General features: G+C 34.4%; 1 protein-coding gene across 6 annotated transcripts in view; it reads right to left on the bottom strand.

Annotated features, from left to right (window-relative positions):
• Positions 1-656: 656 nt before the first annotated feature.
• Positions 657-15,789, bottom strand: part of YTHDC1 (YTH N6-methyladenosine RNA binding protein C1) — a 35,711-nt gene continuing 20,578 nt past the window's right edge. For 3 of the 6 annotated variants that reach the window (XM_049630561.1, XM_049630564.1, XM_049630563.1), the window contains 8 exons: positions 11,087-11,171; positions 9,953-10,119; positions 7,348-7,430; positions 6,077-6,113; positions 5,941-6,004; positions 5,769-5,831; positions 3,999-4,133; positions 657-1,666 (listed from right to left, as the gene is read on the bottom strand). In XM_049630561.1, coding sequence (XP_049486518.1) covers positions 1,442-1,666; positions 3,999-4,133; positions 5,769-5,831; positions 5,941-6,004; positions 6,077-6,113; positions 7,348-7,430; positions 9,953-10,119; positions 11,087-11,171 — 859 coding nt within the window. In that variant the 3' untranslated portion in view covers positions 657-1,441. The remainder of the gene's footprint in view (positions 1,667-3,998; positions 4,134-5,768; positions 5,832-5,940; positions 6,005-6,076; positions 6,114-7,347; positions 7,431-9,952; positions 10,120-11,086; positions 11,172-15,789) is intronic. The other 3 variants (XM_049630562.1, XM_049630565.1, XM_049630566.1) reach the window with 1 other exon arrangement.

The following is a 15,789-nucleotide window of genomic DNA, read 5'->3' as shown; positions in this document are numbered from 1 at the left end:
TTTTAGACCAATACAGATTACGTTTCTATAAAACTGTGATCATGATTTGGTACACAGTGCAACAGTAAATGCAACACTATGTAAAAAAAGAAAAAAAAGTGGCCAAATATTTAAATATCCCAATGCCTGAACATTCAACTTAATAAAAGTCAAAATTTCAAGTTAAACTCAAGAAGCTGAAATACAAAAAAGGCTTTTATACACTGTTTTGTGTGGCCCTCTGTTTTATATAGCTTGTTACCACTAGGAAGGATTGATGGTTAATTTAAAGTATGTAACTGTAAGAAGTTAAATTACAAAAGTGTATTTTAAAAGTCAAACAGAAAAACATCTGTAAAATAATTTATTCATCAAAGATGAAAACAGAAAAACCTGAAATAAGAAAACAATCCTACGACCAGACTAGATCCAAAAATGTTATCAGATGAATACTTAATCAAATACTAACTTAATCACATACCATCAGTTCTAATATTAGAAACAGAAGTAGGCTTTTAAGATTAATTGGCCCAGATCAATCATTTCTGCTAAAATATGCAAAAAATGGGAGGGTGGCAATCAGGGTTCTTATAGTACCCAAACATAAAGCATCATTTTATGTCCACTAATTCATAAGAACACAAACTGGCATCCAGACAAAAATGAAGTACAACAGGTAAGTGTCAATCTTTACCAATTTATTTTATACAAAACAGTAGCAATGTAGAATATGGAATATCTTCCGCTGCCACACACATAAGTTGTGAACATTCCAAGCCAATGTATACAGTTGGAGGGGAAGGCTAACGATAGCATCAACCATGCTACTGAACATAGGAATTTTTTTATTTAAAAAGATTAAAAATTAGATAGCAATGTCTTCTTAATATTGCTCTCATCATTGAAGACCGAAGAAAAATAAAAAGTGACTTTTTAAGATTAAAAAAAGAGGGAAAGGGAGAAACAAAGAGGCTGCTACAACACTGCCATACTGTCAAACCATCATACTTCAATATTTGCATACTTGATAGCAGCATTATTTTTACTGAACCGTGTGCAACTACATTTAGAAACACATCAAAGCAAAATATCATGGCAGTCATCAATCAAGATCCAAAAGAAAACAAACAAAAAATAACTCTAGGATGAACACACTATAAGTAGATGAACATTTATGGAGAATGAATCAATATCTACATTCTTGGACTGTTCCATTCTGCTCCTTTAATAAAAGTGTCAACTCAAATTGTCAACTGTGCATTTTTGGAGGATTTGAGTTTTTCCAGTTCGTATTATACTGCATGCTTGGAACATAAAGGGATATAATAAACCCTTCTACACAATGAACTTTAAGTAGACCGCTGAAAATAAATTTACTACTTGTAAACACACACAAAAAAAAAAAAAAAAAAAAATACAAGATTTTCTTTATCTTTAAACAATCAGTGCTTCCAAAAGCGCATTATCTTCTATATCGACCTCTCTCCCCTCGGTCTCTGTCCCGGTCACACAATCGCTCTCTTTCTCTCTCTCTATCACGTCCTCTATCTCGTTCTCTGTCTCTTCTGTTATCTCTAGGGCGGTCTCGCTCCCGCTCCCGATCTCTTTCACGGGGTCTACTTCTCCGACCACTGACAACAGCTTGTGTGCGACGAAGGAAATCATCCACTCTCATGTCATAATCATGCTAGAAAATAAGAAATGGATTAGGTATGTCAAAAATCAAATGGAACTTATGAGTCCCCATACTGTAATTACTGTATAGTATGGAGAAACAATCTACAGAAATGTACTAATGCATTAATTCACAGAATGTAATTTTGACACTGCTTAGAAAAAGACTGTGACACCTAACTAGTCACCCACAACAGTTGATTATTCAAACCTCGTTGCAACAACTCACTTCAGGAAGTTTCTTATACAACTCTAATGACTTTTCTAGCCAATTCTTTTTACTAAGATTTAAGCCAAAATAATCACCTAGTGATGACGATCAAATATCATGGATGCAAGCCTGATGCCAACTATGCTAAATATCATCCATGTTTTTCTCCAACAGGTGAACCCTACTTTTTTTCCTCCTTTGACTCTACAACCTGAACCAAGTCTGCCCTCTTAAGGTAACACTAGGAGTTGTTACATTCCAGATTTTCTTTCAAACTAAACCATTGTTAATAACAAGCAAGTTTCGAAATTTGATAGACTTTTAAGAAAAGAGGGACATCTGGGTGGCTCAGTTGGCTAAGCATCCGACTCCTGATTTCAGCTCAGGTCATGATCTCACTGTTGTGGGATCGAGTCCCACATCGGGCTCCATGCTGGGTATGGAGTCCTCTGCCCCTCCCCGGCTCGCTCTCTCTCAAAAAATACAAAAAAATTTTTATTTAAAAAAATTAGAATTTTAAGAAAATATGTACTTTAGTAAGATTGTGAGGTCTACTCCACATAGATCTAAATATACATGAAAGGCTGGGGAGAACAAGAGAGGGTAAGATGAGCAACTGTCTAAGTGAGGTGCAAGGTGTCACTGTGACTACTTCTAAGCTTAATCCCTGCTCTAGCTTTCTACTCTTAGTTCTCAACTCACCTTTCCTTACTGAACTTGGTCTTTTTCCAAAAGTCAGCTTAAATATTCAGATTATTAATTGTGTTCAAAAACACAATTCCACCCTCACATACCTTGAATACATGAATATTATACTAGCATAAAATATATACACTAACCAAAAAATTACATACAGATGCTTAAAACTTAAAAGGACAATAATACCTCTTAGTAAAAGAATCTTAGAAAGAACTCCTAGTTTGAAAATTATGTAATCATTTATAAAAAGTACCACAACCCATCTAGCCAACTAAGTTTTCATCATACATAAGCCGTACATTTCTTCCTGTATGACTGAAAAAAAAAAAAAAACTATTAACATCTATTAGTCAGTTAGGATTCTCAGATTGTTTCACTGAATATTAAAGATCCTAATAGGATTTGATTTTGAAAAGTTACTGTCTTTATGAGAATAAGAAAATAAATAACAGACAAAAAGTTATCTCAAAAACGGGCTAGGCCACTACTGCTCTGACTGGCCCTCTCAAATATGCATGCTCTTCATCTAAGTGGGAAGATAATGTTTATTTGGCTCAGCCAAAAGACTCATCACCTCAAACTGGTTGGGGGGGGGGGGGGCGACAGAGGGTTGAAGAAGGTGTCCAAACTGTACATCCTACTTTAACAACCTAACTACGTAAGACTACCAAACTTATATACAAAGGAATTATGCTAACAAGTGCCAGGAGACAATTTCAGTTTAAAAAATGAAAGTATTATTAGGGAAAGGGAAAAAAAAAAAAGGAATATCAACCATTTAATAAACAAACTCAACCCAACTAGTATAATGGAAAAAAAACACCCATAAATCTCAAACTAGAGACTGTCTTTCATTCACTCTGTTTTGAAGAGATCAAAAAATGCTTTTCATATCAACCATATCAAATTATTAGAACCAGTAATTACTAAAGGAAAATTATCCATCTGCCTTTCTTAACATCTGCTTATTTGTTAGCATTATCTTAAGAGTCAGATAGAGGAGGTGAATTGACAAAATTTGTCACAGAAACAAGTAACTAAATAAGACCAGAGACGATCGGTTAACTAACTTAATACATACCATCCAATCTATGAAAATTGAGTCAGAATATACAGAAAGCTTAAAAATACCTATTTACAATAAAAATTACACAATTATTTATAACTGAAGACCCCAGTACAGAAAATCTAATTCACCATATCCCTAGGACAGTATTACCTAAGAGTTATATGTAGAAGTTGCCTCCACTTGAGCAGTTTGTTTGATCGGTGAAAGAAATAAGTCTATTTAAATAATCCAAAGGAATTAGCCATTCTTAATAAAAACAAGTTGTGAATTACTCCAAAACAGTATGGAGTAAGAATATCCCCACATTTAAATCATCTACAGAATTCAAGGTAGTTCCTTCACACTTTTGCCTTCTTGTGCACTTACTACTCGTTTATCTCTGTATCTTGCTTCATGTGGTACTGGGTGATGTCCTGAGTAAGGGGGATGAGCTTGAGGAGGTGGAGCATGGTGCTGATAGTAAGGATGGTGTGGAGGTTGTTCCATTCCAGGATAAGGAGCCTAAGAAAAGAAACCACTTCCATAAGCATCTACCAAATATCCGTGTAAATAAACCATTTTTAGAATTCCACTATCCGAACAAATAATTTAATAATCTGTCCTACCCATTTACTTCCACAGAATTAGGGTTTGTCAGAATACCCTCTTGTTGTGCTTGTTGGAAATATGTGCATAACAAACTAATTACACATCCTTGAAGATTTAACACGTTTGGGGCTCCTGGATGGCTCAGTCGGTTAATCATCTGACTCTTCATTTCCACTCAGGTCATGATCTCCCGGTTCGTGAGTGCGAGCCCTGCCTCAGGGTTCCATGCTCACAGTGTGGAGCCTGCTTGGGATTCTCTCTCCCCCTCCCCTGCTGGTGCACACACCATGCACCCACCGTGCACTCTTCTCCCCCTCTCTCTCAAAATAAATACACCAACTTAAAAAAAGAAGATTTAATATGTTTACACTTTCATGTCGTGTCATTTAAATACTAATAGAACACAGTAAACCCTTAATCAGTGCTTACAATGAGCCAGGCACTGTCCTAATAAGCACTGAGGGAGGCACCAACAACTGGTTAAGTAACTTAAGATCACACTGCTAGTAAAAAGGTGGAGCTGGACACCATAATCAGGCATCCTGGATCTAGAATCAATCATCTTAATCTTAACATCTACCCTTAAAAAAAAACAAAAAACAAAAAACAAAATCTCCAGAACCTAAGGAACTTTTAAATGCCATTATAAAATGTGTAAGAGCAAATCAAAGGTTACTTTCCTAGTTAGTGCCAAGATAGTATTTTGACATTTAAAAATTTTCACAGAATCTAAGGAAAGCAATCTTATTAATCCATCTATCTTGTACACAGTACCTTAAGTGAAACAAGTCAGATGAAGAGGCCACATTACAGGCAGCATTAAAAAAAAAAAAAAGATAAGAACTATTTAAACTTCTAAGTTTTTTATTTCTTGGGAATTAATTCTTCAGCTATCCTCAATACCTTAAAAGATACTCTTAAGAAGAATAGTCAGCTTTCTTACAGGAAAAAAAATTTAATAGTTATGAACAGCATTTAATTAACCTTATTTTATAGAAAAAAAATTAATGAGTGTTGGGATCAAGCACTTTACTAAACTTCACATGTATTTTATAAATTATTTTGACAATCCCATAGAGTAAACACTGGTATTCATTAAATTTCAAGCCACAAAAGGACAGGCACAATGTCGATTTCATTCACCAACCAAGCCTAAAGCAGAGTGCCTTGCACAGAATGAGTACATTAATTTGATGAGCCAAAGAATGGACAAATACCCTCTGAGTTTTACCGATAAAGAAAACTAAGAAAGAAACCTATTATGAAATTTGCCTAAGATCACAGAGTTAAGAAGGGAAGGTATCTGAACCCAGGCAGTTTGCAGTACTAGCTACTACAAAAATAAACTATAACACTTACTAATTAATCTTGTACTATTAACACAAATCAAATTATTCACTAGTTTTTAGTTGTAAAAATAGAGTCCAACAATTTATTTAATGGATAACTGTAACAGTCATCTTCCAAATAAGCATTCAAAATATATGAAACTGCAAATGAAGTGAAATAATTTGCAAAAAAAAAAAAAAAAAAAAAAAAAATACAAACCATTCCTTGCCAAGGTGGTGGTGGTCCCATGTTATGAAATTCCCTCACATAATCATTGTAGGACTAAAATGAAAAATAAAAATGTCAATAATAATAAAAATCAAACCCAGAACTATCAAATAAATCAGATCCTGGTTTTACGAACATTAAATGTATAAAATGAAATGCTTACCCCATTTAAAAACACATCTCGGCGAACTCCTGAAAATCGTCTGTTGGGAATAAGATTTGTGAAACTAAATTCAGGTAATTCATAAACTAGTTCTAAGAATGTAATTTGAAACTAAGCAAGAGTGAACCCAACTTACCTGTCTACTTCCTGGTATCGTGGATCCTTTAAATACCCTGTTCAAACATCAAGCATTTTAGTAAATCAAATTTATATTTTTTATTATGGCATTATAATTAAACCTTCCTTACCACTCATTTCAATTCTTTCCAAGAAATATAGTGATGCTATTAAGTGATGCTATTATTGTATTATTCCATTTTCAGATTTTCTTCTTAGATTACATGATAATCTAGAAAGTAACTAATAACTTACTGATACCACAGAATTATAAACTGCTAGAGAGGTTTTCATATGAATCTTCTAAATCCATACCCCAATTCTCGCTAGATAGAAAATTTCTTCATTCTGCTCCATAAGAAAAGTAAGGGCAGAGGAATTATCTTGAGGACACTGTAATAGGACTTCCTTAAAAACAAACGTTTACTTTCCACCTTAGGTATTCACAAGCTCTGCTAAATCAACCACAGACAGTTTTTAAAAATGCAAACTTAAGGGGGAGAAAAACAAGTCCCAAAAATGAAGATGTATACATTTTAAGTGAAAGAACCATGACAAAAAAAGAAATATTCTTTCTCCCCATCTTAAAAGATGGAAGGACTCAGCAAATTAAAATGTAAAAACATTTGAGTGCTCATGTTTCTGAGGAAAAACTAATTTCACTCTCAGGAATATCCATTTTGGAGAAGAATAAGGTTTATCAAGCCAAAAAATGCTGTAATGTTCACTAATACCAACTTCCAAATTGCCTAATTTTTATAAGTGTATTATAAGCACCATCTCTTAAACTCTGCCTTTTTAAATTCTGATAAGACTAGCTGAAAGCTGCTTTCTAGATTATAAACCAAATATTTCTCATTCCTCTCTAAAAACATGTGAAAGTTTTTTAAAAAAAACACAGCATAACTTCAGTTTCCAAATAAAGCTATATACCACATGAAATACTAAGTATCATAGAAAATGAAAAACATAATAAAGTGTAAGATGGCTGCTTTCCCTAATCATCTTAAATCTTAAAACACATGTGCAGTTTCCATTTGTGAAATAATTGTAAATTAGCAACATCAGGTAATTAACAGATGATGATGAGTCACACTAAAATAGATAACCTTCACGAAGTAGAATTTAAGTGACAACTATTGATAATTTCCTATGATTTAAGCAGTCATGTCCTAAAGTTTTCTCACTTTTAGAACTACAAGATTACAATAAATGTTTTTGTGTCGTTGTTGTTTTTGTTGTTGGTTCATAATTTTAAGTCAAATATCTGCAGGATTATAAAATATTAACCTGGTCTCTGGTGAAACTCAGGGGCATAGTCAATCCTTGGTTTCTTTCTGCTGTTATGAATATCATAATCTTCTGGTCGACGCCTACACAAATTAGACACATTAGAAATTAAACCAAAAACTGCTGGGAGAACAAACAGCAATGCAAGAGTTTCTGACAGAAATAAGTACAAAGAATAGCCCATTATTTCCTTTAAAATAACATCCTAATTTCTGGTGAGCAAATCTTAAAATTTCTAAATTTTAATTCCTCTAATTACTATATAAATCAATCCTTGAATGTATTGCTAGAAGTAGATATGCTCTATAATCTCATGCTATCATGAAAAACTTGGAAAGAGCAGTCTGCTCAAAATATGTAAATCACATTTTAGTATTCTAAACAGAAGTAAATGAGCTGCTCTCAAACTAACGTAAACATCCAGTTTAACAAAACACTTTCCCAAATAAAGTCTCCATTCACGTGAAAAAACAAAGAAAAAAAAAACAAAAAACTATCACCATTACACAATAGGTAACTCTAAAATCTATATATTCAAACTTATTAATACCATCTTAGAAGAAGTCTACACAGAATTAATTATTTCTTGCTTTTGCTTTGCACAAAATTATGCTTTTCACATGATCATACAGAAAATTTGATACTTATTCCAAGTGACTTTACAGGAAAGTTTTGATAATCTTAATACTTGGAAAAACTAATTTTCTATAATTAATAACATTTAAAAACTAAGGGAATTTTTCCCAGAGACAATGTCTTAAAATAAAACTGGAAAGTAATGGAGCAATTTAACAGAGTTCATAAAACAAGTTCAAAGTATATATTCTTTAGAAAGTGAAATTTTACTGTCTGCAGAGGGCTGCTCTTTATGGTCTCCCATAAATCTCAATGGCTAATGTAATACATCATTAAGTACACTTCACTTTATTTAGCATTTAATAAAGAGCTACACAAAATAAAAACAAGAATTCCAAGTTTTTTTGGCAATAAATGTATCTTTTTACCCTTACTTTCAAATAAAAAGTCTACATAATAACCTAGCATCACTAGTTTTCCAGCTGTTTGAGTTATCAACTGCTTTCATTAACTTTTCCAAGACAAGTTCACTCAAACTGCAAAGTGCAATTACCCCAAGCCCCCGCCCTCCCCAACAAAATAAAAACAGTTGCATCTACAATAAATAAGACTAAGAAAATTAAAAGCTGGTTTAAAAAATAAACATACCGCTTTCTTGTAGTTTGGGGAGTGCATTTACGACCGGTATAAAACATGATAGAAACAGTTCATATAGTAGTCCAACTACTGACTTTAAGCTGTAAGCCATACATATATGGAGGCCCTGGCAGGCTTGAGAGAAGGTGTAGTGGTGTAATAAGTATAGTTTGCAGTCCATTGCAAAACTGAGGTAAAAACTTCACTTGTATATATTGTATTGCACTGGAAACCTCTTAGCTTAAACTTCAAAAGACATCTTGGTGTTCAGTCCTTTAAGGCCAAAAGTAAGGGGGCTCTGCCAGGTGTCCTCCTACCTACTTGACAGTGTCCTTTTTAAGCTCAAAGAAATGGGGACTCTTGTTGGATTATCTGTACCTACCACAGGATGTTTCCACCAAAAGGAAACTTAACCAAAGGTTTCATCCCATCAACCATACATCCAACAGTCTTTAGCAGAATATTTTAGATTTAGCTGTATGCAAATCTACACAGGGGAAGGTGTTGGGTGGAAGGGCTTAAATCAGTCCTTTGCAAAGACTTCTCCAATTCTGTAACAAGTTAAACCCCCTTTTCCTGGAAAATGCTGCTTAGTTCATAAAGTAGTGATCAATAACCATGACGATCCTCTAAAAAACATTTTAAGTCCACAGGTACTGCCAGCATCTGGAAAAGTTGTAAACAGACACAGCAACAGCCCTTCTTTTCGGTTTGTTGCCGGGTCTCCCAGGGCCACTTGATCCCCTTTGGAAAGAACCTATTGTTTTCAGAAGCTCAGCAAGATGTGTGAATTCACTGGGTACATGTTAGAGAATATCTGGCAATGGGGTTAACACATCACGGTGATAAAATTTGAAACAGTCCCAATAATGCTCCTCTTGAATATCAAAATAACTTAAAATATTTTATCCTCTAAATGAGGCGTCATCTTCTGAAAAAACATTAGTGATCCTTTATAAAAGTCCCATATCTGATAAGGCTTATCCAGAGACACACCTGAAAGAAAAGGCTTTTTACAAAATATTAACAATTTTTGCAAATAAAGACTTCCTTCTCTCTTCCTCCTTTCTAGCCTGTTCTGAGCAACAAAGGCCTACCTCATTGCAATTGCATACATTGTATTATCAGAAACTATCTAATTTAAACTGGTTATCACTCTTTAGCAAATAATTTTTTTCTGCATAAGGAAAGATCCCCATTTTCCTCTTGAAAAATGACTGAGACCAAGGTGACCATGTGAAATCCTCAATGAAGCCACAAACTAGTCCATGCAGCTTGATTTGAGGATTTTCTCTTTCTTCTTTACCGCAGGACAAACTTTTGACGAATCACATTCCTCCATCATGTTATTCTGATACATGTGCCTATTATCAGTCCAAAGAACGTTTCTAACCTTCCCACATCCCGGACTGGTTCTCGACGGGATGGACGTCCTCTTGATCGGGGCTGAGAATGCATTCTTCTCTTGTGACGCATTTTATGAATGACCTGATACAAGTCAATACTTTCATCGGGGGGAAATAGAAGACAAAGCTGGGTTCCACATTCAAGTTCAATTTCCTAGAACAGGAAAGTAGTAATTTACAAGACGAAAACAGGAGAAATTTTCAATAGACTTGTTGTATTTTCCTGAAGTACAAGAACAAAAACAGACTGACTTGAAGACTTCCTTCTTAAAGCTGATGATCATACAGGATTCCAATAAACTTCCTTGAAAGGTTTTAAAAAACCTTTCAGAAGTGTTTCATGTATTTATATACGGGTAAAAACTAAAAGTTATATAATCTGCAAAGTTAAATACACAAATGCAGTTGCTTAAAACTCTATGACAATCATCCTCTGCAAACAAAGGAATGTTTCTTTGTGCAAAATACAAAAACATCAGGACAAAGTTCTCTACCTTAACTCAGCGGAGGAAAAACATTGTTAGTGTGTGCCAAAATACATTACAAAACTACATTACAAAAAATACATTACAAAAACTACAAAGGGAGACTAATGTATGGCTTTTTAAAATGAAGATTTATTTTCAACCACCAGCAATTTCATTTATGAGTAATGAAAGCACACCGCTTCTGGTTCAAAGTTACATGTAGAAGATTCGGGTTTAAATCACTACACTTATAATTTCATTTGCAGACTTGAAAACCTGGGTACATATACTTTTCATATAGCTTCCTTCTAATTAGAAAACTTCAGCAAAGATGTTAAATGGCATTTCTAAAATTATACAAAGTGCAGTAAATAACATAATGAAAAACAATTTAAAATCAGGACCAGAATTTCTCATCAAAAACTTTTCTTTCAATTGTATTAAGTACCATATAAAGCTACCTATCTTTCAACATTTATGGAGGTCTTACTAATTGGTCAAAACCACAGTGACTGTGAGTTCCAAATAAGAATATTTTCCCTTAATCTTTCACACGAATTCTTTCAAAAATGGCTTAAAAATGTCCTTCAATAAAATTCTCTAAAAGGAATGATTAAATGTATGTGTTTTAAATAATCAAGTAAGACAACAAACCTGTCCATCACGTCCAATCTTTACTGGCTTATGTTCATTCCAAGGATTGGTGAGATGAGCTGACTTAGTGAAGGGTAATTCACGCCTAAATACAAAGTAATACCAATTATATTCTTTTGCAGAATCCTTTAGGGACCTTATATTACTTCAGCAGTTAATCCTGATTTAAACGTGACTAAAATTTAAAGAATTACTTAGGCTAGAAGCATTCATTCCCCAGAGAGGGAGCACCTTTAAGAGAAGGGTTCTTTCCACATTCTCCAGTGTTCTCAAAAATAAGCTAAATAATACAGTGTGTAAGAACATGAGCTTGGAAACCAAGACAGTTTGGGTTTAAACCCCAGCGCGTGCTGGCTCGCTCTCACACGCTCTCTCTCTCCCTCCTCTGAGCCTGCGCTGAATTCTTCAGCTTATAAACAATGGTATCACCACCTACACTTCATACCTGTTTTTAATAGTGTGCAAATGGAACGACATATAACATGTTTAGTTAGCTCGTTTCTGTGTAAACAAACCGCATTTTTTATTAACTAATCAACAAAGAGCTGAACCTTCATCAGATAGTTAACACCAAATGAAAGTTAAGTGTTCCCTATGCTTCGTTCAGAACTGCTCTCCCAGATTCCAATGTCCTCTCCTTTTCAGGAAGACAATATTTCCCTATTACCCATGGAATGACTCTTGACAATACAAATGTTTATACGTACAAATTCATATGTCTGCACATATGAATTATGCCCTCCACTTAGGTGCAGTACTTATATAACTTAAAGAAACTCATGCTCTAAACTCTGAGCCACAGGGCAAAATGGTCTCACCAACTTAAAAGAGACAGCCTGTATTTTTATATTCTTTATCAACCTAGCATAATGCTAAATGCAATCATTCTTATTAATTATCAAGGAATAATCAAGTTAACAGCACTTAATAAGGCTTTATCTATGTGTGTGCAGAGTAATGCCAAATTAAATAAATGCGTTAAAGAATTATTTATTGTATCTACAATACACATGAAACTGCTCAGCCCAAAGACATACAAAGATGAGTAAGATAAAGAGCTGCTTGCATTCGTAAATTTCTTCCACAGCTATCAAAGAAGAATAAACGAGCACATAAAAGTTTTGCTGGTCACATCTATTTTGGAGAGAAAGAAAATAATCAAAAAATGCTTCCTGGAAGAAGTAGCATATGGAATATGCCTGAAAGAAAAGTGACCCAGGAAAAGCCAAATGTAAAGAGCTAAGGAAGGGTTACGTTTGAAGCAATGAGAGAGCTTGAGCAAAGGTATAATGGAGAAGAAAAAACACAACCTGGTCTAGTGGATAAGCTATATAGTCATTTGTTCTACTCTTACACCAATTTTCTTATAGATGAATATAGAATGCTGAAATTTTATAACTTCTTTAAACTTTGGGGAAGAGTAAAGTGTATCTAAAGTTAACACAGTGGCATGCTCTGTGGTGGTGATCATGTGAATATATGGGGGAAGCGGGCTATGAATTATGGAAATACCCACTAGGTATTACTAAAAAGCTTGAATTCTTAGTGTAATAATATACATCTTACTTCACACACCAAAAGTGGCTCAAGAACGTATACCTAATATGTATACAAAATATATACACACATTTTTTTTTTTTTTTAAACTTTTCAGCTCTCAGAAGTTAAAAGAAACAAGTCTATACCAAAGCCTAGGGTATCCAGAGGGAAATCTCTAGTAACAATTCTTTGTACTTTAATACTTTCTTAGATTTTCCCTCTAAATTGCCAGTTAAAAAACAGTTACAGGAGAGGAATAAATAACCTACAAGCCACCAAAATACAGGAAGTTACAAATTGTTCCTGCAGAAAGTTATCACTGTTATTTAAATATTAGCAATGAAATACTGAAGGACCAACATAAAACCACACATTGAGTTGGGTTGAGTCACTTGGGGTTAAGCTTCTCGATGGCATTGGTTCTAACTAGATTCTACAGATATTTTTTGTGTGTGTTGACAAATACCTATCAGAGTATCACCAAGAACTGTGAGGCCCTAAGCAAAATAGGACTCAGAATGTATTTAGAGAAACTACAGGACCACAGTCATCGTAGTTATAGAATAAACATCCTAAAGTTACCTTTTAAACTGACGTGTAATGAAGACAACTACAGATGACCAGCTTTATTGTGAGTAATCCAATGAACATGGAAGTAACTCGCTGATTTAAGGGGTTTGGTTAAGTGGGTCAAATTTAACAAAAGAACATACAACTGTACAAAGGCTCTTATGTACTATATAGAGGTTTGGCTACTAAAGTTAAAAGAAATAATGGAGAAATTCTAAAAGAAAAGAGAAAATGGGCTAATTGGAATGAACATGGAAGGGGTGAGTATAAAATAGCATCAGTAGATGCTAATTTAATTCTGGACAAATGACATTTTATAGAGTACAGCCTTATTTAGAGCTAATTCCCAGTGATAACTTAAGTCACTTTTTATGGCTCCTCTCCTATCTGCTAACACGCACCATGTGATCTTAAACTTCAGTGTGCCTACAAAATACATGAGCCATCAGAAATTCAAGAGGTTTGAGGTGTGTCTTAAGATTCTGCATTTTAACGATCAGATACTACTGACACAAGTGGTTGAGAGACCACACTTAAATAAACTTAAGTCTAGTTATTATTAAATCCAAAGGGTGCTTAAATAAGTCTATCAAAACTATCATAAAAAGAAAAAATATCGGTAACAATTACTATTACTGATAGAAAGCCTTCAGCATTTATATTTAAAGTTTGATCCTCTTAACTGAACCAAATGCAATTCTCATTTTATACACAAAACTTAAGAATACAATAGACTTACCCAAGGAAATACCAATGTAATATTACATGCCCCTCAGAATTCTTCATTATAAAACTACTCTTGAACTAAGTGATGAGTATTGTAAAAATTAAGGTTGTAGTTTTTCTTTAAGAATATTCTTGAGGATACAGGAGTACTGATGCATAGGGGCACTTGTACCCCAATGTTTATAGCAGCACTCTCAACAATAGCCAAATTATGGAAAGAGCCTAAATGTCCATCAACTGATGAATGGATAAAGAAATTGTGGTTTATATACACAATGGATTACTATGTGGCAATGAGAAAGAATGAAATATGGCCCTTTGTAGCAACGTGGACAGAACTGGAGAAGGTTATGCTAAGTAAAATAAGCCATACAGAGAAAGACAGATACCATATGTTTTCACTCTTATGTGGATCCTGAGAAACTTAACAGAAACCCATGGGGGAGGGGAAGGGGAAAAAAAAAAAAGAGAGGTTAGAGTGGGAGAGAGCCAAAGCATAAGAGACTCTTAAAAAATGAGAACAAACTGAGGGCTGATTGGGGGGGGGGGGGGGGGGGGGGGGTGAATGATGGGTATTGAAGAGGGCATCTTTTGGGATGAGCACTGGGTGTTGTATGGAAACCAATGTGACAATAAATTTCATATATTTAAATAAATAGATAAATAAATAAACAGATAAATAAATAAATAAATAAAACCTCAATAAAGAGAAAAAAAAAAAGAATATTCTTAAGGTATGTGGGTGGCTTAGTCAGTTAAGTGTCTGACTCTTGAATCCAGCTCAGGTCATGCATGATCTCATGGTTTGTGGGAACAAGCCCTGCATCAGCATCTGTGTTGGCATGGAGCCTGCTTAAGAGTCTCTCTCTCCCTTTCCCTTTGCCCCTCCCCCCGCTGGTGCACACTCGCTTACTTTCTCCCTCTCTCTCAATAAATAAACATAAAAAAAAAAAAAAAATTCTTGGGGCGCCTGGGTGGCTCAGGCGGTTAAGTATGCAACTCTTGATTTTGGCTCAGGTCATAATCTCACTGTCATGAGATCAAGCCCCACATGGGACTGTGTGCTGGACATGGTGTCTGCTTAAGATTCTCTCTCTCACTCTCCCTCTGCCCCTCCTGCACACATGCTCTCAAAAAGAAAAAGAGAAAGAAAGAGAAAAAGAGAAAAGGATAAAGAAAAAAGAAAAAGAAAAAAACAAAAGAAAAAAAATTCTTTCCAGGTCAACATAAAACTTAAGTACAATAAAGAAACTTTACTACCCAAAGTTCTGTACAAAACGTTAGTATTTTGGGTTTGTACCTCTTGTTAGTGAACACCTATCAAACAAGTTGGTAAAATAGCCAATAAGTCAGTGAGAAAGACAATACATGAATAAATTAAGCTCACCTTCTGAAATTAAAAAACAAATTTCCTTATCACGAATTGGGAAATGAAGGTTAATAGAACAAGTAACATTCAAAACAAAATTAGCTGCAACCAATTTAAAATGGGTAATTATTTTGTCTTCTAATCCTAAGACAACATTATCTCCAAATACTTTCCAATAACACCAATAATGTTTCTAGTCATAAAACCACAGACTAACAAACTTCTTTGGTTTTTATACAGTTATAGACATCCAAATAAATAAGTCTATCTCTGCTAAGAAATAGCAAGCACCTTGTTTTCCCTAAAAACTGCCACCAGATCTTTAAATTTTATAATTTTAATTTGATTATAACAGAAGTATAACTTAATTATAACCTTAATTTCTGAAGGGCCATAAATTTTTATTTAAAAATCCTGGGTATAACGGAGTAGGGGAATTATCACCGACACCCTCACCAACCTAGCACTGCATTCCAACATTATAATTATGCAATTTTTC

Source organism: Panthera uncia, chromosome B1, assembly GCF_023721935.1.
Source record: "Panthera uncia isolate 11264 chromosome B1, Puncia_PCG_1.0, whole genome shotgun sequence".
NCBI lineage: Eukaryota > Metazoa > Chordata > Mammalia > Carnivora > Felidae > Panthera > Panthera uncia.
This window is presented reverse-complemented; position numbering and strand designations above follow the sequence as displayed.